We start from the raw sequence: 26,285 nt of genomic DNA, 5'->3' as shown, positions 1-26,285 counted from the left end.
AGACCATCATGGGGAACCTTGTCAAAGGCCTTACTGAAATCCAGGCAAATGAGAGCTTCTACAATCTAGTTAAGCCAGTTACTCGGTCAAAGAAGGAAACCAGCTTGGTCCGACAAGATTTCTCGGTGACAAATCCGTGCGGACAAGTTGTCCTTGTCCAATCTAAGAGCCAGGCTACCAGGACGGTCGGTAAAAAATCAATCCATCCACCATGGACGTACTTTTATCAAGTTGCATTGGATCGAATCAAAACGCACGCGGTTGTATTTCCAGAAAAACCACACGTGAAACCAAAAATCCCTGGCTCCTTTTATTGAAAATATAAATGACTTCGTTTAGCTGTTTGCAAACAGTCCTCTGAAAAGTAATTAGGCCTTTTCTTCCGGTATATAGCATCTTTTTGTATTTCACTGGAGCTCTTTACAGGGAAGGGAAATGAAGAGAAAAACACCATACGGGGGGTCATAATAATAATCATTATAATAATAAAATAACTTTAAGCTGTAAGACAGAAGGCACGGAAGAAGTCTTGTGCTGCCAACCACAGATTAACTCAGAAGGCCATTTTGGCTGCACAGTTCAAGACCGTTTCCATGTTATGTATTCATTTCATCGGCCGGCTTCCCAAAAAAAACCCAAAAACACATAAGCCAAACCCATGCAAATTCCAGAGGGTCAGGGAAAATCATTTCCCAAAGCATTAAAGCAGGGGTAGTCAACCTATGGTCCTCCAGATGTCCATGGACTACAATTCCCATGAGCCCCTTCCAGCAATTGCTGGCAGGGGCTCATGGGAATTGTAGTCCACGGACATCTGGAGGACCACAGGTTGACTACCCCTGCATTAAAGGGCACAGCAGGAAACATCCCACCCTGCAAGGTGGGGCCACAAAACCTAAAACCATCCATGATAAAAAGTGATGCATACAGGCACTCAGGACGGAGTGTGAGACAAGAGAAACCCAGAAAAATCCCACAAGGGTCGAAAAATTGGAAATTTCAACAGAGAGAGAGAGCCCGTGGCGTAGAAATGTAGAACCATGAGAATCCTTCAAGGCTGGGGACTTTACAAATGGGGAGGAAGAATCACTAATCTCCCCCATTCCCCAAAAGATCTTCAAAGACCAGGGCAGAGGAGTAGGCATCTAGGGAACGGATTTCTTTACAAAGTACTAATGAAAAATAGGCAGCTTCGTAAGCCACGCAATCCCGTTTATTTGTTTAAAACAGTTCTCCCAGCGGCTTCTTTTTAAGTTTCTGGCTCCCTTTCTTAATACTCATCATCAAGTTGTTTCTTAAATATAATTTATATATTTTTTATATATATATATATACACGCACACACACAAAAATATATTAGAAAGGGTTTTTTTTAAGCGCCTATTTGTTTTTCGGAGGAAAAGGAAAGGGGATCCCATCTGTAGAAGGTTTGACTTCACCCACGTAGAATTTACGTCTCCCGTTTCGAGGAGGGGGAAATTTTGAAGTCATCCTGTAAACGGGAGAGAAGGAGGGGAATTCTCAACAGTCTTTAAAAAAATAATTCATTAAAGACGCCCTTTATGGGAGCGCAGAAGGAATTTTCACAATGGGCAAGACATGCCTGTGATGCTGGTTTGGGGGCCACACAACACGCTTGAAGCAGGCCACGCCAGCTAGAAATATTTCTTATTTCAACTCGCATGGCATGGATGCTCAGACGCGTCACTGGCAAAATTTAACTTGTTGGATTCGTTAACGGGTTTGCAAACCTGGGTTTGCTATCCAATGCGTGCAAACCTGGGTTTGCTATCCAATGCGTGCAAACCTGGGTTTGCTATCCAATGCGTGCAAACCTGGGTTTGCTATCCAATACGTGCAAACCTGGGTTTGCTATCCAATACATGCAAACCTGGGTTTGCTATCCAATGCGTGCAAACCTGGGTTTGCTATCCAATGCATGCAAACCTGGGTTTGCTATCCAATGCGTGCAAACCTGGGTTTGCTATCCAATACATGCAAACCTGGGTTTGCTAGCCAATGCATGCAAACCTGGGTTTGCTATCCAATACGTGCAAACCTGGGCTTGCTAGCCAGTGCGTGCACAACCCAGGCCGCAGTTCAATGAAAAGCAGACTGCAGGCTGCAGTGCTTTTGACAGAGTAGAAGCATGAGGCTGTTTTGCAGACCCAAATCCATGCTCTTCTTTTCCCCCCTGCATGTTTCTGAAGGCACGGAAATTTCCGACTCTGGAGGAGAGAGAATAATACTGGAAAGCCGCCTCCTTCCTGGCTCAAAATTGCAGCCTCCTTAGGCTGCTCTTCATTTCAAGATCCAGACCTTCATTTTACACACTGTGCTGCCAAGAATTTTACCTCAGAGTAAGAAGAAATTTCATTGCCAGTGACTATTCTCAGTCACCATAACTGAGGAAATCTCCACGTTGACAGGAATTTTACCTCAGAGTAAGAAGGGTTGGAGATCCAGAGGCATCTATGCTTCTTTAAAAAATGCACAAAATGCACTGAATGTGACTGAGGAAAATTTCTACCTTGACAGGAATTTTACCTCAGAGCAGGAAGGGTTGGGAAAATTTCACTGCAAATGACTATTCACAGTCACCATAACTGAGGAAATGTCCATGTTGACAGGAATTTTTCCTCAGAGTAAGAAGGGTTTGGAGATCCAGAGGTATCTATGCTTTTTTTAAAAATTCACAAAATGCACTGAACGGGACTGAGGAATTTTACCACAAAGCAGGAAGGGCTGGAAAAAATGTCATTGCAAGTGACTGTTCACGGTCTCCATAACTGAGGAAATCTCCACGATGACAGAAATTTTACTGAGGTAAAATTACTCTAAGAAGGATGGGGGACCCGAGGCATCCATGCTTTACAAAAATGCACAAAATTCATTGAACGTGACTATCCAGTCACCGTAACCGAAGAAAATTTCCACCTTGACAGGAATTTTACCTCAGAGCAGGAAGGGCTTCTGGGCTGGGCCTGCCAGAAAAGACAGGCCAAGGGATATAGCAAGGCACATATGTCTTCAAGACCAATCTCTCCTTGGCTCACACACTCATTTAGAAAACATCAGAAGGCACCAAAAGTTGTGATTTGGCCATATGACTGTGAATGCACAGAGCGCGTGTCCAAAAACACCCTCAGCTAGAGTGATTTCAAAGCAACATCTGCTTAGACCAGGTTTCCGGACCAGACAAAACCTGTGCTGCTGGGGTGCGCGCATGATGCGCGGCTTGTGGGGGGGATGCGCGGCTGGTGGGGGGGACGGGACAAAAGGCGGACCAGGGACCTAAGAGCTAAGCCGCATGTTACATGGTGGCCAACTTCTCAGGTGGAAAAAAGCCGGTTTCCAATGCGCCGCAGGGTCAAAACAAACCAAATACTGCATCCAAAGGAGGAGAGGGGAAAGCTACACATCCATCCGACGCTAGTTTTCAATGGGCAGAGAGGAGCATTATTGGGACGACGACAGAAAAGCACTCCCCTTTCACAAGGAGAAGTGGCACAGGTTTAGACGGCTGGTTGCACAGATCTTCTTAGGCAGAGTCCCGCAGGCATTTCGCCTGTGGTTTTTGACAGGGCTACTGCTTCCGCCGCTGCGCTTTCCAAAGCACCCGTCTCCGGAAAAAACACTTAAGAGTAGTCTCCTCCCCAAAATCAGTGCGCCTCGTGTCATTTCATCAGCGCCACTGAAAGGGAGGCCGGCTCGGGTGTTGAAAAGAGGGGACATGTCCGTCCTATGTGTGCCCTCCCCATGAATTTGACGCCAGGCGGCTTGTCTGTAGCTTGACTTTTATCTAAGGGCAATTTATCATTTCTCAGAGGCGTCTCTTATTAAAAACACAACGATCTCGGGAGTCCAACAAGAGGCCGGAAAGCTGGAGGGGGTGGGAGGGGGTGCCGAAGACATTCATCCTGCTTTGTGCAAGCCACCGTTTAATGCTTAATGCCCGGACTTCCTTCTCCCCCTCCACGGGGACAGGCGGGAACGCCGCCCGTGCAGTTCTCTTCGTTTGGCAGCGAGGTCTGTGGCCAATTTAGGAGTCTTCCCCGAGGATTTCTACCACAAAGGCAGCCATGTTGGTTACTTTGGTGTCGTGCAAGCTGAAGAACGGGTGGGCCTGCCAGGAAGGAACACAGAAGGGAGTCAGCTCCGATGAGGAGAATTTATTTATTTATGAGATTTCCGGGCCGCCCCTCTCCAAAAGGGTCTGAGGGAGGCCTACATCAGCATATAAAACCAAAAACAACAACACAAGTTCGTATGAATCAGGGGTAATCAAACTGCGGCCCTCCAGATGTTCATGGACTACAATTCCCAGGAGCCCCTGCCAGCGAATGCTGGCAGGGGCTTCTGGGAACTGTAGTCCATGGACATCTGGAGGGCCGCAGTTTGACTACCCCTGGCATAAATCAACAGAAATTCATACCCAAAGCCAGTTGCTACAGTCCTTATTGTAACTGCTTCATCCCAACAAGCCAGGCAAAAAAACTGGGATGTGTTACTGCAGCCTTTCTGAGCTTTTTCACGGCTGAGGAAACCTGAAACATTCCTCAAGGTTTGAGAAGTTGGACCATCATGTATTTATTGATTTATTTTTGTATCTGTATTCATATAGCCCGCGCCCCTCTTAATCCAGGAATCTGAGAGCGGGTTACAGCGTATAAATAATACCGCACATGATAAAAGCATAACAATAAACGTACATCTAAAAACTCAGTAAAGCATTCTCATGGTCTATACAAGTTAAGTTAAACTAGCAGCTCACGATCGTTATGTTGATATATATATACTGAGCCAGTTGTCTGATGAATCAAGGGGAGGAGCCAAGAGAGATGGTGTACCAACAGTGTAATCCACATGCCCTGGCTTCAACCATAAACTCATTCTTGCAGGCCCAGCAGAACTGTGCTAGTTCTATCAGGGCCCTGACATTCTCCGAGAGAGCTCATTTAAGCAAGCGGGGCCAGGGTCAAAAAGGCCAGGCCCTGATTGAAGCTAGCTGCACTTCTTTGGGGCTGGGGATCAAAAATCAGTTCGTTGTAGCCAAGCAAAGTGCTTGCCACTTTAAGCTGCCTCAGATGCCACTGAAATGCCATCTCGCACTGCCCTCTTTTAATACTAAACTTACTGAAAACACAGAACCTTTAATAATCATGCAGAATAGGGATGGGACGCATACCTGCGTACGTTCTCACCTGGGGTCCCCTTCCTACTCCTTCCACGTCCGTTTTCTTTGGGGGGGGGACGAGGGCGGCATGAACTTATGTGCTCACACCACCCAATAAATGTTTTAACGATTTTTAAAAAGGTATTTCAAATGAATTAACTCCCTCCCATTCAGGAAACCCTTCAACCAGGTTTGAGAAAGGCTGTATTATTTTGTGGCCTGGCTTAAGATGTGGGGCAAATATCCAGGCAAGAACCCCAGATGCAGGGTAGGGCAGGGGGCCAAAATGGATGTTGGGAGGGGCCTGGTGGTGGCCAAGTTGAATGCCGGCTGGTCTCACATTGGCATCTCCGGCCTTCCAACACAATACCCCTAACCAACACACCACACACACACACGCACACCAGCATTGTGACCGGCTTAATGCTAAAGCTTGGGGGGGGGGGAGAGATCCTTAGTGCAAAATATCACGTGGTTCTTAGACCATTTACGCACTGGGAACTTCATTGCCCCATCTCCCATGCAGGAACACAAATCGGGGGCAGATGAGGAGCACCAAGCCAAATGCTCCCCTATCTGGGTGCAGAAAGAGGTGGGGCAACCTGCCATGACTAAAACTCCAGCCTGCAGCCCAGCATGAAACCTCCAGTGCATAAACGGTCTTACTGAAACACGAGCAACAGGGGCCAGAGATAAATACTCACCATAAGCTCCAGGTAGCTCATCCGTTCCGCAGGATTCTTCTGCAAACTGGAAAGGGAAACAAAGTGAGACAACGGATCACGTCCCATCGTACTCCGGTGACCACCTTTCTTCTAAGGCAGGGGTGGCCCAACGGTGGCTCTCCAGATGTCCATGGACTACGATTCCCATGAGCCCCTGTTCTAGGAAAATTCATCTACACCCTTGAAGAGCCATTAAAAACTTTGTGGGGATTGATATGAATTTTTTTTTCAGTTCACGAAGACAGATTCCGATCGGCCCAAAGCGAAAGGACAAACTTTTGAGTCCAGGAGCACCTTTTAGACCAAAAACTTTTACTTTGGGGTCTAAGAATCTGCGTGCACCCAGAAGGAAGTTAGATTCGTCTTCAAGGAGCCGGTGGACTCAAACTTTGTGTGATTAGTGAAGGAAGGCAAGAGGCCCTTGGGTAAAGAACTCACCACTGTGCTGTGAAGTCCACAAAGTCGCCGGAGAAGCGATCGGAGGGAAGCTGGGGAGAAGGTTCTTCGACTACCTGCTTCAGCTGCTGGAAGGGGGTCCGCCAGGAGTCATAAGGGAAGTGGAGGATGGCCAGCTCTATCTAAGGGGGGCAGACAAGCAAGGGGACTATCGGGGTCGGCCGCTGATCAGATCACGCACCACCTTTCCCCCTAGATACATTATGTTTTGTTTGTTAATTACATTTATATATCGCCCTCCAAGAAACACAGCAGAACAGAAGAATGCAGAGACTTGGTAGCCATAAGTAACAGTAATAACAACAGAACAAGGTAACAGTAATAACAACAGAGTAAACGTTGTGAGCCAGCTTGTCTGGGAGTGGCGGGGTAAAAAACAAATAATAAATAAATCATAGAATCATAGAGTTGGAAGGGGCCATAGAGGCCATCTAGTCCAACCCCCTGCTCAACGCAGGATCAGCCCTAAGCATCCTAAAGCATCCAAGAAAAGTGTGTATAGAATCATAGAATCATAGAGTTGGAAGGGGCCATACAGGCCATCTAGTCCAACCCCCTGCTCAACGCAGGATCATCCCTAAGCATCCTAAAGCATCCAAGAAAAGTGTGTCTCCAACCTTTGCTTGAAGACTGCCAGTGAGGGGGAGCTCACCACCTCCTTAGGCAGCCTATTCCACTGCTGAACTACTCTGACTGTGAACATGTTTTTCCTGATCTCTAGCCTATATCGTTGTACTTGAAGTTTAAACCCATTACTGCGTGTCCTCTCCTCTGCAGCCAACAGAAACAAATAAATAGTACAGTTGAACAACAGAACGGTCATGAGAACTGAAGCATATCTGTGGCTCATGCATAGTTTCACGGGAGGGAGGCTCATGGGCCCAGTGGAAGACCTCCCTTTTGCAGGCCCTGCGGAACTGCTCAAGTTCCATCAAGGCCCCACTCACCCCAAGCACGCAAGAGAATAAATCGCATTTTAATACTTTTCCCCCCCATGATCGGCAGGAAGGGAGGCCCGCTAGCCTACTGAGGCAAACAGAAAAAGAAACGCAAGATGATTGCAGTATAGAGTTTCTTGAACTCAGGGACCACTTAATCAGATGCACGAACGGCATCCGTGGTTGGCACACAAAGGCCTACAGATGGTTATAAAAATGTAAACAGCAGGGTTAATGTGTCCCTGTGTTAGCTCTATCTCTTGCTCCTCTCTAGCCAGCTTAATAGAGTATATGGACTATGATTCCCATGAGCCCCTGCCAGCATGATGCTGGCAGGGGCTCATGGGAATCGTAGTCCACAGAGACTCCTGGTATTGGGTTTAAGATGCTTGACTTGGATCTGGAAGACCTGGGTTCAAATCACCCGCTCTTCCATGAAGTTTGCTCGGTGACCTTGGGCTAGAATAGACCCTAGTCTAGTCTGTTGAAGAGAGAACATGGAAAAGGGAAAATCTGACAAACACCTCCCTGCACTCTTTGGACAAAGGGCAGGAATCGAACGAAAGTGTACCAAAAGAAAATTTTGGGACCTGGATTTGCCACATTCCAAATAAATTATGCCCGAAACAAAATGCAAAAAAATACAAGTCATGCCCAATCCTGGCGCACTAGATTACAGGGCAAAGGTTTGAGACTTAACTAGTTGAGACTAACTACAAATCAGACTACTGCCACCTGCTGGAGAAACCAGAGATGCAAAACACGGAGGAAAAAGGGTGTCAAGGGGGGGGGGGCTCACTGCAATCTCCTTTCCCCCTCCTGTCTCTTTAAACCTCACTTGCAATTTTCACCTGGCCAGAACTAAAGGTTTAAAGGTGATGGAGAGGTTTTCCCAAAATCTCTTTCATCGTACCATATATACGGCCCGGAGCCGTCTCAGGAGCCAGGTATGCAGCCAGGCTTAAAATGCCAAAAAAACAAGAGACGTCCACTCTGTATCTTACCAGGGTAATCCCAAAGCTCCAGACATCTGATTTCACGTTATATCCCTTCTGGATCACGTCGGGACCAGGGTTTATCCTCTCTGGCTGCAAAGGGGTCGGGTGGGGGGGGGGACAGAAAGTCAAAGCAGCCGTGTTATAAGAGGGGGCACACACAGGGTGAGAGCTCCCTGCAAGGGTGGGCGTTGAGCATGCACGCTACAGACACCCAAAACAGTCTACATCAGGGGGGCTCATGTGGCCCCCTTGGAACCTGCTGATCACCTTTCCGGGTGCCCCCCCAAGAGTTTTTAGAAAGTGGGCAGGGGCCAGGTGGAGCTTCATCCAGCATCCAGGAGGACTTCTAATTGGTCACCGGGAATTTGACGGGCTGGGTAGATTTCGACGGCAGCCGTTCTGTGTGCACGCCCACCAGGGTTTCAGGATTGCAAAGGTGTGCACAAGCTCAAAAAGACAGCCCCCCCCTCAAGGTCCACCTGCAAACTGACATTTACTCTGGGGGAAAATCCTCCCGGGCTGGATTGTTTCCAGTTGTGGGCAGAAGGCACTGACGGACTGAATGCTTCCTCCCCGTATAAAGAGGAGAGGGCAAAAGCAGCCCCTCCAGTGGGGACACTCACCGCCATGTAAGGTTTGCAGCCGGCATCCAGCGTCTTCGCGACGGAGTCCACCAGGTAGCCGCTGATGCCGAAATCGCACATCTTCACGTGTCCCTCCTTGTTGATCAGGACGTTGGAGGGCTTCACGTCTGCGAAGAGCAACGCCATCAGAACCGATGGGCCCCCACACACTAAGCGTCCGCAGTGCGGTGCTTAAGTGGCAGCGACGGCGCAGGATAAGTTTAAAAGCCTCGCAGGGCGACTCTGCGCCAGTCACACTCGCTCCCTCTCTCGGCAAGACCTACCTCGCAGGGCCGTGAGTGTAATGGAAGGACGGGAGAGGCTCAAAGTGAAACTGTGAGAAGCATGGATGTGCCACGGGACCCTTCATGTCAAAACATGCATGTAGGCATAGTGATGGTTAAACTGCGGCTCTCCAGACGTCCATGGACTACAATTCCCATGAGCCCCTGCCAGCACGCTGGCAGGGGCTCATGGGAATTGTAGTCCATGGACGTCCGGAGAGCCGCAGTTTGGCCACCCCTGCTGTAGGGTTCAGGATGCAGGCCAAAGTCATAGAAATACATAGAAAGGCTTCCTCTGCCAAGAAGTTTCTGGATTTCACAATGAGGCACACAGAATGTCAATCCTATTGGTCTACATGCCTTGGTTTTGCTGTTGTTGCTTTAGTGGCATTTGTTAGAAATAATGGGAGAAATGAGGAATGATGTATACTCCCTTCAGAGCTCTCTGACGGGTGGAAGGGGTTTAGTTTTTCTTCTAAACGACCTAGGAAAAGTCTTTCCTTAATCGGCCACACCCCTCCGCCCCTGCACGGTATTCCCTAGCTTTGCAAATGCCTTCAACGAGGCAAATTGGCGTTATGCAGAACGTGCGCGACAAGGACAGATTTGAAAAGCTACACGTGGGGAGGCAGAGTTCTCCGGGTGCGGCCACAAAAGACATAAGGGAAAAAAGGGCAGACGAGCTCGCCGGAACGGTTGGATGCCTACCTCTGTGAATCACGGCGAGTTTGCTGTGTAGGTGCTCCAGGGCTCGGATGACCTGGGGAAGGGCAAGGGAGAGTTAGCAGAGCCAAACCCCACAACCTAACACCCAACGATGTACAAAGGTGTCCTCCCCTGAACACCCAACCCTATACAAAGGTGTCCTCTCCTGAACACATAACCCTGTACAAAGGTGTCCTCCCCTGAACACATAACCCTATACAAAGGTGTCCTCTCCTGAACACACAACCCTGTACAAAGGTGTCCTCCCCTGAACACACAACCCTATACAAAGGTGTCCTCCCCTGAACACACAACCCTATACAAAGGTGTCCTCTCCTGAACACACAACCCTGTACAAAAGTGTCCTCCCCTGAACACACAAACCTATACAAAGGTGTCCTCCCCTGAACACACAACCCTGTACAAAGGTGTCCTCCCCTGAACACACAACCCTATACAAAGGTGTCCTCTCCTGAACACACAACCCTGTACAAAGGTGTCCTCCCCTGAACACATAACCCTATACAAAGGTGTCCTCTCCTGAACACACAACCCTGTACAAAGGTGTCCTCCCCTGAACACACAACCCTATACAAAGGTGTCCTCCCCTGAACACACAACCCTATACAAAGGTGTCCTCCCCTGAACCTCCACTCAGCTGGGAGACAGTAAGCCAAACTGTGGCTCTCCAGATGTCCCTAGACTACAATACCCATGAGCCCCTGCAACTGCACCAGGTTGAAACATTTTAGTTTATTCTGGCTTTATCACCCCTCATTTTGTCCAGTTTCCCTTCTGATCGACACACTCTGCTTCTGTCTTTGGCTACAGGGTGGATTTTAGTCAAAAAGATGCTTCAGCCGCTTAGTCGTTCTACCGCAGGAGGGAGAGAGAAAGGACCACTCACAGACACGGCGATCTTCCCCAAGATGTCTTCCGGGATCGTTTTGTTCTTCTCCAGGACCTTTTTGTAAAACTTATCCAGGGACGTGTCCATGAGCTCCATGCAGATCCAAACATCTCCCTGAGAAGGAGGGCGGAGAGAGAGAGAGAAAAAAAATAGAGATGTCCATGTCAGATAGAGAATGGCTCTCTGGCGGATTGTCCCTAGAGGGTTGCCGTAGGAGAGCAGCCAAGACACTGAACTGTGAAGCACAAATTCCCACTTTGAATCTCCATTTCTGTCAAGCGCTTTATGGCAAGTCAATTGGGAGAACAGAATCCTAGAGATGAGATGTCCCTAGAGGCCATCTAGTCCCACCCCTGCTCAATGCAGAATCGGCCTCAAGCATCTAGAAGGATCTGTCCTTCTTCAAGACCGCCAGTGAGGGGAAGCTCACCACCTCCTTAGGCAGCCCATTCCTCTGCTGAACTAGACTCCAGGAATCCTAGAGTGGGAAGGGGCCATACAGGCCATCTAGTCCCACCCCCTGCTCAGTGCAGGATCAGCCTCAAGCATCCAGGAGAAGGATCTGTCCAGCCGCTGCTTTAAGACCGCCAGTGAGGGGGAGTTCCCCACCTCCTTAGGGAGCCCATTCCACGGCTGAACTACTCTGTGAAAACTGTTTTTCCATCAGCTGTGGTCTTTGGGGGATGTAGGAATATTCCTTTGGAACAAAGACTTTGCTACTGCCCCCTTGATAAACCAGAACTGATTGTGCATTTGCGTTTATACTGTCCACGGGGCTCTAAGCCAGGGGTAGTCAACCTGTGGTCCTCCAGATGTCCATGGACTATAATTCCCATGAGCCCCTGCCAGCGTTTGCTATTGTACTCCAAAAAAAGGGCACAATCCTGCAGGTTATGAATTAAACTTGCACACTTAAGAGAATCACGCTGCATCTCCCACAGATAATAAAGTGATAAGAGGTTTGACAAGTTAGAAGCAGTGGTATAGCAACTGAGCCTTGTATATTGAGAGATAATCATTTAAATTTTTAAATAGCTTATCTACCTACTAGGGGCCAAGCCCTTTGCATTCAGGAATACAACAGGCTAGATTGGGGGGGGGGGGGGGGGTTGGAAGAAATCTGTGGATGGCCTCTATCTCCCCCCAGGACTTGGAAAGGCTGCAGGCTGGAGGCCCCCAGGCAAGAAACTCACCAGCAGGGGCAGCTCTCAGGCAGCAGGGATCTGCAGCCTCCGAGCCTCAGAGAGAAGTGGAAGGAGGAGGGGGTGGTCAGGTGGGGGACGGAAGGCGATTGGCTGGCCGCTGGACAGACAGGCAAGCCGATTGGAAGAGAAGGCACTCAGGGGCGGGTGTTAAGCGCTAAGTAATACTTAAGCCTTGAGACATGCTCCTCCTCCAAGCCCTTACCAGAAATATATTATGCGGAACAGATGCCTTCTTTTATTATACACTTGATGTAAACCCCGTTTATTTTAGGCAAAACCTCTTTTCTCTTATGCCACGCCAGTAAAGATTTTACGTAACGTCAACACAAAACGCTGTGCAGACCGCACGATAAATATGTGCTCAGCACTTCAAGTGCTTGGACGCGCCGCACAAAACAAAGCGAGCAGGCCCACAGCACCACCATAAAACAATCTCAGCGGTTTTCCCGGCCCCTCCGGACCGCCGCGCAGGGCTGGTGGGAGAGGGCCCCCGTGATTTCTTGCTGCCCACAGACCTCTCGGAAAAGAGCCCCGTAGAACGTGACGGTGTAGAAGCAATCGACCGTCCTCATGGAGATGTCCAAATCCATCAACAAACGCTTCTGCTCCTGCGTGTTCACGGTGGCCCGGATCCTCTGAATCGGAGAGAGGAGAACAAGGAGGCCGCTAAAGAACAAAAGTTACAAGCTTTGTGGATCCACAGCATTCCTCTATTCTGCTTCTTCCTGGCTTTTCTGCTGCTTCTCAGCTGTCTTTTCCAAGGATACGGAATACCAGAGACAAGGAAAGCTGCTGTTGAAAGCAGCTACCTTTGAGGAGCATAGGAGGCTGCCTTGTACACAGCAGAAGAGTGGAAGGCTACAGGGCTCCCTAACTCCGCCTCCTCCGGCAGCCATCTGAAGCTGGCTCCACCTCCTGCGGCAGCCATTTTGTGGTTTCACCCACCTCCCTGCCTCAGAATTCCCAAGGCACCCGCAGGCTGAAAGAGGCCGGGGACTCACGTTAACTCTGATCGGCAAGTGGGTCTTTGGGGGGCAGAAAGGATCTTTTCCTAACTGGAGGTGCCAGGGGTTGAACCCTGCACCTGAGCAATGGCCCTTCCCAAACAAGGATCTTTGGTTTGATCGAGCAGGGCTTGTTCCGTGCTACTCCGATGGACGCCAATCACGGAACGGCAGCCCATGAATCAGAAAGCCTTTCTGCATCATTCTGGCGTTCCGCACTTTGTCAACAAAGAGAAGAACTTCCCCATTTCCTCTTCACAGTCTTTTGCAGGGGTAACTTGCAATGTCCAGTACCTTCACAGCCATGGTGGTCCCACTCTGCTCGTGCCAGACCTTCTCCACCACGCCGTACGCGCCACGCCCAAGTTCCTGCATGCTGACCAAGTCATCGGCCTCTACTTCGAAGTTCTGCCGATTGGGAGAAAGGGACAGAAAAGGAGAGGTCAGCAAGGACGTTCTGACAGGTTAACACAATTCCTCCCTAGGTGGAAATGGATTGGTCCTTTGCTCAGCAAGCCACTGAACTGCGGAACTCACTGCTGCTAGATGCAGCGGGCTCAACGCCATTCCTAGAGTGTCGCTCCTATCAAGGGGGAAAAACGCACACACGCACACGCCATTTTGCAAGCAGAAAACTAGTGCGACCGACACAGCTATGTGCATGAGGAAATGTAGCTGCTCAATCGCCCTGTCGTTCCTAGGTGTTTGAACCCTGGACGGGAAACCCGACCGCCAATTTTATTCCCCATTTGGATCTGATTCAAAGCAGGTTTATTAGCCGCAGCTGTCAACAACGTGGAACTTGGCGCGCCGAACAGCTTTGTGGGTCAGGGTGGCAGGCACGGTTCAGAAAGCACGGCGGCTTGAAAAGAGTCATGTGCAATGTGTCTCTCGATGTTGCACAGTCCCAAAATGCATTCGGGGAGAAACCACGGAGAGGAAACCGCAGAGAGGAAGGAAGCCGGCTTTCTACACCGCTTCCCTTCCCAAAAATCGGCGTCCCTCTTCACAGTGTTTCAAAGCCCCCACCCACCGCCCCGCCTCTGCAATCTCCACGCCATCTGCCTCGGTTTTCTTTCTTGTTTGTCTTTGAGCAGCAAGCACGAACCAGCAGACTACCTCTGGGCAAGCGCTGGAAGCAGAAAGAAGGAACACACCAAATATTTGGCTCTTTCCCAAAGTGACAAAACTCAGCAGGTTTCTGGTCCCTAAGACAGTGATCCTGGAAAAGATCATCCCCAACAGATGTGGGAAGGCTAGCAAGATTAGCCTTGGGCAGGAGGAAAGGACGGATTTTTAGGAAATAACAGACAAGCAGAAGCTATATCTTTAGAAAGAGCCTGCTAGCTGGCTGGCACAGGGGAATACTCTCAGAGCATAGTCTCCCACTCTGCTTGCAGGTACTTAAGCCTGAGCATGGAGCCCCCGGCTCAGGTGAGCACCTCTGTATTAGCCGGCACTGCGGATCAGGTCCTGTCCATAGCGCTTGCTTGTTTCAACTGTATTTAAATGGGATTGTTTTGCACTCGGATATTTCCCCTCTGGGGAGAAAAAGTGACCTTGGAATGCTCTAAGAAAGAAAGGAACCTGTCGATGTGCATACAGATCGAGGAAAGGATTTCGCTTTTTCTTGGAGCCGAATCCAGCTTGCTTAATAAAAACTCTCCGGTTTGACAGTATTCGAAATTGGGGTGGGTCGTGCGGATTCCTTGACCTGCTTTAAAGAGTCCTCCGAAGGCAAATGAACCGGGAGTTCAAATTTCTACCCCATGAAAACAAGCTAAAGCGTTTCAGAATAAAGTAAAGCCACCCAGGATTAAGAAGAAGAGTTGGTATTTATACCCCACTTCTCACTGCCTGAAGTTTACGATTGCCTTCCCTTCCTTCCTCTCCCCACCACAGACATCCTGTGAAGTCGGTGAGGCGGAGAGAGCCCTGAGAGGACCGCTCAGTTAGAACTGCACCATCAGGGCTGTGACTAGCCCAAGGTCATGCAGCTGGCTGCATGCAGAGGAGCAGGGAATCAAACCCGGCCCACGGGATTAGAAGCCACCCATTTTAACGATGACACCACGCTGGGTCTTAAGCATGGGCATCTCACAGACGGGGTGCAGAGTGGCGGTTCCTTTTCGGCACCCACAAATGAAACGCCAGGGGCCTGGCAGAACCAGGAGCTTGCGAACTTTTTTGTTTGGGTTCAGAAGACACGATAAGGAAAATGCCAGTCAGGTCTGGGGGGGGCAAATAAACACCAGCCCTTTTCCGCCCTTCCAACTCCAGCGTCGGCCATCTTGTAGGCTCTATTTGTAGGTCAGAACGGCTGACAATCTTTCTAGGCAGGGCAGAGCAATGAGTGTGCGAATGAAGGAATTTCCGCCCCCCACTGCGGTCACCACATGCTCAGAGGAAATTTTGGCGTTTTCTTTCTTTTTTTTTTTTAAGAGAAAGGAGGAACTGGAGAGAGATTTAAAAAGCCGTCCGGCGTGACTAAAAGTGACATGGCTGTCTCGTACAATGAAGGAAAGCCGCGGGTGGGGGAGAGAGAGGATGTCAGTTCAGGGGGGGGGGGAGCAGAAAGTCCTGTGGAGAGGCTGAAGAGGGTGAAGAGGAAGGAAGTGGGTGCAGAGGGGGCTTTTTTAGGAGGGAGCCTCTCATACTGCAGGCACCTCACAAGGGAAGGCGGGAAACTTGATAATCCCTGGTCCCCGCTGATAAAGATCTAGCAGCTCAGAGAGGTTAAAGGGAGGTGTGTTCCCCCCGTTTTTTGCATTCTGGGGGCACTTTTTGGCATTTTGAAGGACAGCAGAGGCCACCCCCTCCTCAAATAAAAAGAAATAAGGCCTGACAGGAGGGCAGAGACGGGTCACAAAAGATCTGGGGGTTCTCAGGCAGCCGTTCCGAACGGAGGTGGAGCAGACGCAGGACTAGCTTTCTGCTTGCAGGGAGGACGGACTGGGCAGCAGGAAATGTGCCAGTGGGCGTTGCAGCCTCTCCCAGGCACCATGAGAGCCAGATGGTCTCGAGTTCAAATCTAGACTCACTGACTCTGAGTGATCTTTGGCCAATCTATTCCCCGCCTGCCCCCGATCCTTCACAGACTTGGATAAAACGGAGGAAGGAAAAACCACATGTGGCATCTAAACAATAATTTTTAAAGACACTAGAAAGCAATACGATCAAGGGAAGGAGAGGGAGAGAACAACCTACTCTTTCACCAATGGTAATAAAAGTCCTGGAGTCCAAATTCCGTGGAGGCCTGAAAAGTAAAACACAAAATTTACTTTGATTCCAGTTATTGCCTTCATTTAGACCACACACCCCCACCTTCCTCCCCAGAAGGGCTTACAGCATCCTCCACTTCTCCCTTTCATCCTCACAACAACCCTGTAAGGTAGGGTGAGGCTGAAAACTTACGTCGGGGGAACCGACGGCTGCCTGTTGGCCGGCGGGATCGTCAAGTTCGGAGGCCTCGGCTTCTTCCCTGGAAGAAAAGACACCAACGCACACGCAGAGCCGAGATATCACAACCCTGCTTTTGCCGTCCCACCGAACGAGGCCCAGAAGGCGGCTCCTGAGCTAATTCAGCCCGGAAGAGATTGTTTCCACGGGGTTTGCTGGTGGCTGGAAGCTACCAGACCCCCTACCCAATTCCTCGGCTCCCTTTACCAGCACCCCAGCCCCACTACAGCCCCCCAAAGAGCATTGAAGGCCTGATTAAGATCCTAGGCCCCAAAGTGGCACGTTTGACCTTGGACAGGGCCTTTTCGACCTCGGCCCCTCCCGGATGGAACGGCTCTGCCGAAGGACATCGGGGCCCTGTGGGGCCTTAACAAACCCCATGGTCAAGGCCAGTCAGAAGTGGTTTCCCTACGGAAGCAGGAGCTGATGTTTACTTCCTTTACTAAAGGAGCTGATATAAAGTACGTAGCTGTTTTATCAATTACGCTGATTTTAATGTCATTGACTGTTTCGGCCCATGCCATAACTCGCCCCAAGTTCTCTAGGAAGGGCAGAATATTAAAATAAAACGTGTTATTATTGTTGTGTTTTTGACCCTAAGAGGGAGTGTCCAAAAGCTGGACTGTGGCGTTGGGGGGCTGCCCCCAATATCTGGACCGGGTGACACCCACAGCCGGAGGCTGTTTAGGTAAGGGTCGTCCCGAAAGGGCACTTCTAGCACAGGGTTTATTTATTTATTTCTATACCGCCCTTCCCTATGGCTCAGGGCAGTTTACATGCAACAGGGGGGATACATGGAACAAATTAATACATAACAAACACAAACACAACAACAACAAGCAAACTTTTCAACAATCTCCGCCGTCAATCAGACGTCCCGTTGGGCTCAAGCCCCACCTGGCTCTGCCCAAATTCCCAAAGAGCCGGCAGGTGCATGTGGGGGAACCCTGTGGTTTTCTGCTCAAAGAATAGCTTCAGGAATGCTAGGGGAGAGGACACTTTTGACGGCTGGTCACGAAGGAAACTTCCGATGCCCCAAGAGGAGACAGAGAGGAAGTATTTTCGCGGACGTCCCATAAGCTTAAGAAATACCCACATAACTAACTTACATTTTTTCACAGGCCTCTTGGGATCTGCAAGACAAAGGCGGAAGAGGGGGAAAAAAAAAAGTTAGACCTCCATGTCTGTGCGAGGCTGATTCAAGGAAACTGAGTGGCAGCCATGTTTCTCTCCGGTTCCTAAACGTACAAAGAATTTTGCAACTGAAAGACGGAGGGAAGGAGTTGTGAATGCTCCATTGTGATTATCTCCACCGGACATTCAAAACGCGAGGGACGCCGGTTTTAAACTCAGGCAGAGCATGGTATTCCGTGCCCACGACGTTTCTAGTTCATGTGCAATGGATTTTCTACCCACTCAACGTGCTCCAAGTTGCACAACGGTAATACACAAAGGAGTCGCACCGTTATGTCTCCGACCTTTGCTACTCCATGAAATAATTCACTTTCAACTAATCTATTTCCCCCGCGTCCGAGAGCTGCCTACGTATTCCAGGATAACAGGATATGGACGTATGGGATTTGCCAATCTCCAGGCCTTCCCCGTGTACATTTCCAGCCCGCAAAAGAAGACTCGACAGCTAAAATGTCTAGAAATGACCTGGGTGATGCAGGAAAAGAGAAGGTGACCAGCGCTGGCCCAGGGGCTCATGTTCAGATGGCCCCTGTCGTCACTAGACGTCACCTGAGCCCACCGCTGGTTGCTCTGCAGGCCTTATGGCTCTACAAATCTACCCAGAATTAAACTAAGTTGGGGGTCAAAGTTGGTCGTGTCTTCTCACCTGAGGCCAATTTTCTGCCAATCGTCCCTGGTGCAATTTAAAGGAATCCACAGACTCCAAGTGTACAGAGTACAGAATTGCAGGGTTGGAAGGGACCTGCAGGGTCATCTAGTCCAACCCCCTGCATAATGCAGGACACTCACAACTACCCGCCCACCCACAGTGGCCCCAATTTCATGCCCAAGTGATCCCCTACCACCAAAATCTCCAGAATGCAGCCTGGCCTGGAGGGAATTCACCTACCATCCCACAACGGCAATTAGCAAGGGTGTGCAAGGGCCACAAACACTGGCACATCCCTTCCTGCCCACCCACTAGCAGAAAACCTTTTAGCACCCACTATTCATTCTCAAATTCCAAAATATCTATTAGTACGATACATCTCCTCTGCAGAAAATTCCTGACTTCCAAAACAATCTGGTATTCTATTCCCGTTTAGCACAGAAGCGCCTTCACAGGGAATGGCCACAATATCCCAAATAAAATCTTTGATAAAAGCAACAGCCCCAATTCGGGATCCCAGGCAGCAAAATCCGCCCCGTACTTTGTCGGCTCAAGCATGAACCCGCCCTGAAACTTCCAACCCTGCAGGGCGGGCCAGAGTTACAACCTCCCAAGCTGTGGTGAGCCCTGGGGTTCCCCCTTTGGCCACTAGAGGTCACTACCTCTCCACAGTTGCCAAGTGAAACGGGAGAGCATTGTGGCTCTGTTTTTGGCCACTGCACCCAGGTTACTGCACCCGGCTGCAGAATTTTGTCTGGTATTTGGCACCAGGGCCGGTGCGGTAAATGACGGCATGGAAGATCCAGATCTGAATCCCCTCACTGCTGCAGAAACTCATGCACTCATGCCCTCTGCCGGGCCTACCTTGCAAGGCTGTTGTGCATATATGATATAAAACTGCTTTGGGGGAGGGAAGTAAATAAAACCAGCTTATGTGGCTCCGACTTGGATGGCCCAGGCTGGCCTGCTCTCATCAGATCTCAGACGATAAGCAAAGTCAGCCCTGGACGGGTGACCGAGGCCTTCCTCTGATAAGTGCATCACCTGCAGGATCAGGCCAGGGGTCCATCTAGTCCAGCAGCCTGGCACGTTCCTCTATTCCAGCCTTTGTCAATTGCTTTCCTGAGGAGGAATAATTTTTCAGGTTTTGAAGAGCCCAGGAAGTGATGTCAGCTGCCCACGACCCCCCTCCCACCACGCCCCCGGAAGTGACATCACCACCTGCATTAACAGGGAACGCCGCAGACCCCTGGTTTGGGAATCCCTGCTCTAGACAGCTAACAACAGGGCACAGAGGCCGAGGCCTTCCCTGATGTGGCCTCCTGGCTCCGGGATTCCAAGGATTAGTGCCTCTGAACATGGAGGTTCTCCTCAGCCATCATGGCCACTGACAGACTCATCCTCCCTGATTCTTTCTCATCTCCTTTCCTGTGGCCATCACTGCAACCTCTGGCAGCGAACTCCACGTTTTACTCACTTCTCTATGTAAAGTGGTATTTCCTTCTGGCCTTCTTCAACCTACTGCCCACCGGTTCTAATGGATGCCTTTGAGGCCTAATATTTTGGGAGAGGGACAGGCATTTTTGTCACCCCACGCACATTTTTACAAACCTCTATCACAGGGGTGGCCAATCCGGGGCTCTCCAGGGGTCCGTGGACTACAGTTCCCATGAGCCCCTGCCAGCATGAACGGGACTCAGCTGAACTGTCGTCCACAGACGCCTGGAGAGCCCCGGTTTTGGCCACTCCTGCCCTATCAGGCCTGTCCTGAGCCATCCTCTTCCTCAGCCACAGCCGGCCAAAACCCAGAAAAGAAACCCGACGTGCCCGGAAGCCGGCAAGGACGTGGCCTTGCCACCGACTGAACCAGTCCTGCAAGCTGCCCCTGAGTCACCAGGCGTGAGGAACGGGCACGGCTGGTCTGTCTGGTGCCAAGCCCAGGGAATCTGCTCCTGAGCCAAGGGTGTGCAGTCTGCTCCCAGCTCCAGCGAGAGCCCTTGTCCGGCCCTCTGATTTGCGCCGACGAAAGGAGCGCATGGCGCATAGCTTCTTTTTCGCTGCTCGGATATTCAAAAGAGCTGGAACTTTGGCAGATTTCAGGAGGCTGCCTAGGGGAGAAATGACAGCGGACACATGGCCTGGGAGGAAGGTGGGGGGCAGAGCCGAAACGAAAGAGGGTCGCAGGGTTGCAGAAGAGGATGCAGCTCCCAGGAGCCATGCGCTCCCAACGCCAGGACTTAGAATTGCGAGCGAGGGTAATCCGCATCACAGTCTGCGCCCAGAAAACTCTGCACAGGGCGCGCATGATGCTAACAGCCCGCAATTCATTCTGCATCGGTCTCTCGTTTTTCACATTATTGCCCGTGGGGGGAAAGGGGGCGCACAAGTGTGCTAGGAAGGCCCCCAACGGCACCCATCCTCTGGCAACGGCAACATCTCTGTGGCTTCTGACACAACCCCAGAAACTGGCCAAAAATAACCAAAATGCACCAGCTTGGCTGCATCCCAGCGGCCTTCAAAAGCGAAATGCATGCACATTGTTTCACTCCAATGTAGGGAAAGCACCAGCCTGTCCGCAGGAGTGGTTTAAGGCAGGGGTATTCAACCGGTGGTCCTCCAGATGTCCATGGACTACAATTCCCATGAGCCCCTGCCAGCGGACGCTGGCAGGGGCTCATGGGAATTGTAGTCCACGGACATCTGGAGGACCACCGGTTGAATACCCCTGGTTTGAAGATTCGTGCGGCTGGGACATTTTGTTATACTGTGGGCCGGAGAGAAAAGGCATCAGGTTGCAATCTCCACCTTCCCTGACCACAGAAGCCTCTTGACACCTGGAGTACGGAGCAGGCAGGAAAACAGGCACGTCCCGGGCCCTAACCCAGCAGGTCGGGCTGGAAATTCCTCCCGGTTCCCAAGCTTGCAAACCCACACTGTGATAGGCTAGCGTGGTGCCACAGACCTCCAGCTCCCCCCCCCAACCCAGAGTCCGGTGGGGTGAAGGAAAGCTATAATTATCACAAGATTTACTCTCAGCTGACGCTTCTCCGAATACTTGCTGGCGCAGAGACCAAAACAAAACAAAAAGGATCTAAAATTCTGCACGCACGTCCCCCCCCCCCTTCTTCACGCAGCAGGAATTCTGTACAGCCGACTCCCCACCCTGCAAAAAATAGGATTACTTGGAGAATCAAGGTCCGTCGCTTGCGTAGCCAACCAGAATCCGCAAGGGATTTCGGAGCCTTCTGGCCTTCATCCCCCTCACAACGGGCTTCTAAATGTCATGGGTCACCACAACAAAAACGGCCTTTTGATTCTCCGGCATTTATGGGGCAGCGTATGAGAGATCCTTGCAGAGAGACCCTTGCAGCGTATGAGAGATCCTTATGCTTGCACAAGTTACTAGTCCACAAAAAAGTTCGATCGTCCAACATAGAATCCTAGAGTGGGAAGGGGCCGTAGAGGCCATCCAGTCCCACCCCCTGCTCCGTGCAGGATCAGCCTCAAGCATCCAGGAGAAGGATCTGTCCAGCCGCTGCTTGAAGACCGCCAGTGAGGGGGAGCTCCCCACCTCCTTAGGCAGCCCATTCCACGGCTGAACTACTCTGGCTGTGAAAATTTCCCCCCAGATATCTAACCCACACCATTCTACGTGCAATTTAAAGCCATCGCTGCAGGTCCTTTCCTCCGCTGCTAACGGGAACTGTTCCCTGCCCTCCTCCAACCTTACAAATTCTTCAAGAGGGCCACCCTGTCCCCTCTCAGCCTCCTCTTCTCCAGGCTGAACATTCCCAATTCCCTCCGCCTTTCCTCGCAGGGCTTGCTCCCCAGGCCCTAAATTATCGTTGCTCTCCTCAGCACCCTCTCCTTTTTGAAGTGAGGCCTCCCGAACTGCACCCAGGAGTCCAGGAGGGGTCTGATCAATTATCCATCATTCATGATCCATTATCAAAACCCAGAATCACCGCAGCAGCATGGCACTGAATTGGGGAATTCATGGATTCACGCCTCCCTGGTGACAGCAAATCCATTTCTGGTTTCCTTCTCCTCGTTTCAAATGAGAAATATTGGGTGTAGACAGGTGATTTTAATGGTTTCAAAATGCAATTTTTATTATGTGTTTTCTGATTTGGCAGCCCCCATTGGCCTGGTTTGCATGAGCAGCATAAGCGGGGTATAAATCAATAAAACAAAATACATTGAATCAGATTTGGTAAGAGATGAGTTCATTCTTTTGATCTTTCTGCTGCTAGCGGTCATTTCAAGTTTTGACAATTCGGGGAAGGGGGTTAGGCACCGAAATGTATGCACTTCTCATTTTCTCCAAGCTTCAGGGTTTTGTATTTTAACCGCCCCGAAACCTAAACCCTAAACTCTTCCTAGATTCTCGTAAATTTATCAAAGCAACTGCAAAATTGTTGTGGCGTATCAATAAATCGCATGTTTATCCTCACCACACCAAAAAGATAACATCTACTCCACCTAAACTTTCTCCCCAATTTGCCCTACCTTCATTCTTGCTTTTCAAATTATTCGAATATCGGAGTCAGTCTAGAGAGCAACAGGTTAAGGGAGTGATTTATCTACCACTACTGATTGGTGCGTTGTTAACATATAAAGCAGGCACAAGATGTTGTTTATGAACGTACAGTTCTGGGTCACACAGCAGAGCATAATCTGATGCAAAACAAGTCAGTACTTCTTCTAAGGACAGCAAAGAGAAACTACAATGAAATCACTGCTTAAAACACCAATACAATTTCTAGGCGCCGGGGCAAACCAGCACCTGGGAAACGTTGATTACATGACCGTTTTTTAATACCTGTAAGGCATTTCTTGATTGTTATTGTTTTAGTCAGCCTAGATTAGGGGTAGTCAAACTGCGGCCCTCCAGATGTCCATGGACTACAATTCCCAGGAGCCCCTGCCAGCAAATGCTGGCAGGGGCTCCTGGGAATTGTAGTCCATGGACATCTGGAGGGCCGCAGTTTGACTACCCCTGGCCTAGATGCTGACGGAGAAGGACAGAGGCATTCCCAAATAAAATGACCCAAATGTTTTGATTTCAGATGTGTCTTTGAAGCAGCCAATGAACAGCGAAACAGCTCCTTCCCAAAAACGTCTCAAACTCAGCCCGGGTTTTACAAAACAAGGACCCCAAGGGGATCTTGATCGGGACTACCGTAACGCCAAATTCATGGAGCAAATACAGGAGGGGGAATATCATGTGGACCCCACCACATAACTCAAAATAATAGGTTATAGCACTGGTTTTGGGGAGGCTGCAAAAGTTGAGGAATAGCCGCCAAAGCGCATACCTGCGCATGGAATTCCAGCGCTCTCGAATTAGCACCGTTCTTGAAGCGCAATATACATCTTAACGGGCCGCTCCCGAAACGCTCCTCCCCCCTTCCATTACAGCACTGGGAAGTGCTCCTAAGACCAACCGGGTGAACTCACGCCTGCGTTTGCTAAAGAGTTACATTAGGTTCTCTGTTCTTTTAATGGGATGCATTTTATTATCTGAAAGGTATTGATTCGTATTTCAAATGCAATTTCATGCTGTGTTTTAATCGTGTCGGCAGCTGCCCCAAGATGCTGGTGGGTGGCAGGATATTATTATTATTATTATTATTATTATTAGTTCTCTGCCCCCCAAAGCTCCCTATCATAAATATCCAAGTACTATAATTGTAAATCAGTGTAAATGCAGAGGGTGGCCAAACGGCGGCTCTCCAGATGTCTGTGGACTACAATTCCCATGAGCCCCTGCTAGCAGGGGCTCATGGCACTTGTAGTCCATGGACATCTGGAGAGCCGCCGTTTGGCCACCCCTGCTGTAACGGTCAAGGACATATGCTTCAAACCTCTCATAACCCATTTGCCTTGTTCAACCGGCCTCCGCCCACCCCGGTCACAACGCTGTAATAAGTCCGTCCTACCTCGCAAGGGTGCCGCTGCAGTGCACCCCGAGCATCCCGAATACCTGCCGACGAAACGCTTGGCGAATGCTCAAAGTATCCCCGGACCGTGCCCCGCGTCCCAGGCAAGACTGCAGCTCAAAAGTTGGCAACCAGACTTCCGTATATACATTCCCCCCAAGAATCTACCCACGTGGGCAGGGAGAATACCCAACCTTTCCCCTTTGCAATCTGCTACTTCAGGCCGCCCCTAACAACCCCCTGGTGCTGGCAGACCTTCTGCGAGGCGCATGCCAGGGATGCCTGTGCCTGGCACCCATCCGGCAAGAATCCGGCGCCCTGAACCCGCAGGGACAATGTGGCCTTCTCTTGCAGCCGGCCGGCCCAGCCAAACTCTCCCCCGCCCGCTCTGTAACTCACTCTGGGTGCCCAGTCTGCAGATTTCTGCACAGACCGTGCTGGCACTGGTAGAGTTGCAGAAAGAGGTCTGTGGGGGGAGTGCATAGCGCATACGTGCACATGCTCCGGCTCCCACAAGCCCTGGGGCTGCACCCCAAGCCGTGAAAAGGGGGGGATTCTTTTGCATGCGCAGCAGCACTCTTTTAGCATTGGGGGAGCACCAGAACCAGGCCATGCCCAGGGGGCACCCCACTGAGGAGGGGGAGAGGCGATTCCCTGCAAACCTCAAAGGGTGGGGGGGCTGGCCTTGCTCCCAAAACAGACAAGCACGGATTCTGCTGGCTCTGAAGCAGCAGGACGACATTGGGAGCCCCAGGGCAGCTTTAAACCCAATTCACTGCGGGTCTCGCGTGCATGCCCACCCTGCAATTGGGGATTTTGCAAAAAGGGGGAGAAGGGGCAGCCTGCAAAGGTGCTCTCGACCCCATCTGCAAAGCCCTTGCAGGGCGGCTGTCTGCAGAAGTTGGGAAGGGGGGGGGGGTGGAGGAGCAGAGCCCCTCCCGCTTGAGCAACCCTAAAACAGCCACCAGCAGCTGCAGAGATCCCCCCTCCCGCCCCCCCCCCCCCGGCGACCTGTCCCTGCCAAGCCACAATCCCTGCTTGCAAGGCGGGGGGGGGGGGGGGCACACCGGTGCAAACTTGCATTGCACGGTGCATTTTGCATTGCAAAGCGATTTGCAAAAAAAAAAAGAGATGGGGGGAGCAATTGCACCCTGCCCAGAATCCGCCCCCCTTGCAAAATTTAGGTGTTTTTTTTTGGGGGGGCATGCTCGTGGGACGCTCCTCCTGCAAAGTTTTAAAAATAGCCCCGATCGGATCCGGTTTGCATGAAAGGGGAGGGGGGGAAGAGCATGCAATCCCGTAGGGGGGCCCCCCCTTCCAAAAACCCACCCCGGGAGGGGCGCATCTGCCTTGCAAACCCGCTCTCCCCCCGTGCCCGGCATGCATGTGCAAGATCTGACCCCGTCCCTCCCAAAAAAGAGAGACTAAACCAGCCCCCCCCCCCCCCCCCAAGCGAGCCATTGCAACATCGCTACCTTGTTTTCTGTCCATGGCGGCTTCCCAGAAGCGACCGGCGCGCCTCGCCGGGCTGGTTCTGCCCTCCCCGCCCCGCGAGCAAAGCGGTGCCAAAAAAACAGCGGCCGATTAACAGCGCTGCAAAAAGAAAAAAAGTAATAAAAAAAAAAAGAAATCGGGCGCCTGCCAGACGGGCCCGGCGATCGCGGCGGACGGGAAACCCAGGCGGGCAGCAAAACCTTGCAAAACGTTGCAAAACCTTTTCCCCCTCCCCAATCAATCCGCGGCAGGAGGAGAACTGCGTCGGCGGGAGGAGCCCTGCGTGCAATGCGGGCGGCAGCTCCGATTGCACACTAGTTGCATGGAGTGGGGGGGGGGAAGACCCAAAAGGCAGGGAGGGGGGAAAAACCCTGCGGGCGGTGACGTCAACCAGGAAACTGGCCCGGGGCCTGGAGGGGAAGGGCAAGCGGGAGCCCCGCCCACCGGGGGCGGAGTTAGGGCGGGGAGTCCCGTGAGCGACAGCCGAGCAAGCCCCTCCCCTGCACCCAGGTGGAGATGCCTT

The 26,285-nt window shown here is 50.9% G+C and overlaps 1 protein-coding gene across 2 annotated transcripts in view; it reads right to left on the bottom strand.

Annotated features, from left to right (window-relative positions):
* Window positions 1-297: 297 nt before the first annotated feature.
* Window positions 298-26,285, bottom strand: part of MAP2K3 (mitogen-activated protein kinase kinase 3) — a 43,053-nt gene continuing 17,065 nt past the window's right edge. The window contains exons 1-13 of one of the 2 annotated variants that reach the window (XM_077315993.1): window positions 25,744-26,095; window positions 17,593-17,616; window positions 16,439-16,505; window positions 16,232-16,280; window positions 13,319-13,432; window positions 12,536-12,655; window positions 10,813-10,929; window positions 9,909-9,960; window positions 8,917-9,044; window positions 8,300-8,383; window positions 6,340-6,479; window positions 5,881-5,926; window positions 298-4,126 (exon numbers count right to left, since the gene is read on the bottom strand). In XM_077315993.1, coding sequence (XP_077172108.1) covers window positions 4,043-4,126; window positions 5,881-5,926; window positions 6,340-6,479; window positions 8,300-8,383; window positions 8,917-9,044; window positions 9,909-9,960; window positions 10,813-10,929; window positions 12,536-12,655; window positions 13,319-13,432; window positions 16,232-16,280; window positions 16,439-16,505; window positions 17,593-17,616; window positions 25,744-25,759 — 1,041 coding nt within the window. In that variant the 5' untranslated portion in view covers window positions 25,760-26,095 and the 3' untranslated portion in view covers window positions 298-4,042. Of the gene's footprint in view, window positions 4,127-5,880; window positions 5,927-6,339; window positions 6,480-8,299; window positions 8,384-8,916; window positions 9,045-9,908; window positions 9,961-10,812; window positions 10,930-12,535; window positions 12,656-13,318; window positions 13,433-16,231; window positions 16,281-16,438; window positions 16,506-17,592; window positions 17,617-25,743; window positions 26,096-26,285 lie in introns of those variants that run through there. The other variant, XM_077315994.1, reaches the window with a different exon arrangement.

This window comes from Paroedura picta, chromosome 17, assembly GCF_049243985.1.
Source record: "Paroedura picta isolate Pp20150507F chromosome 17, Ppicta_v3.0, whole genome shotgun sequence".
In the NCBI taxonomy this organism is placed as follows: Eukaryota; Metazoa; Chordata; class Lepidosauria; order Squamata; family Gekkonidae; genus Paroedura; species Paroedura picta.
The sequence above is the reverse complement of the archived record's forward strand: the minus strand, read 5'-3'. Positions and strand labels throughout refer to the sequence as shown.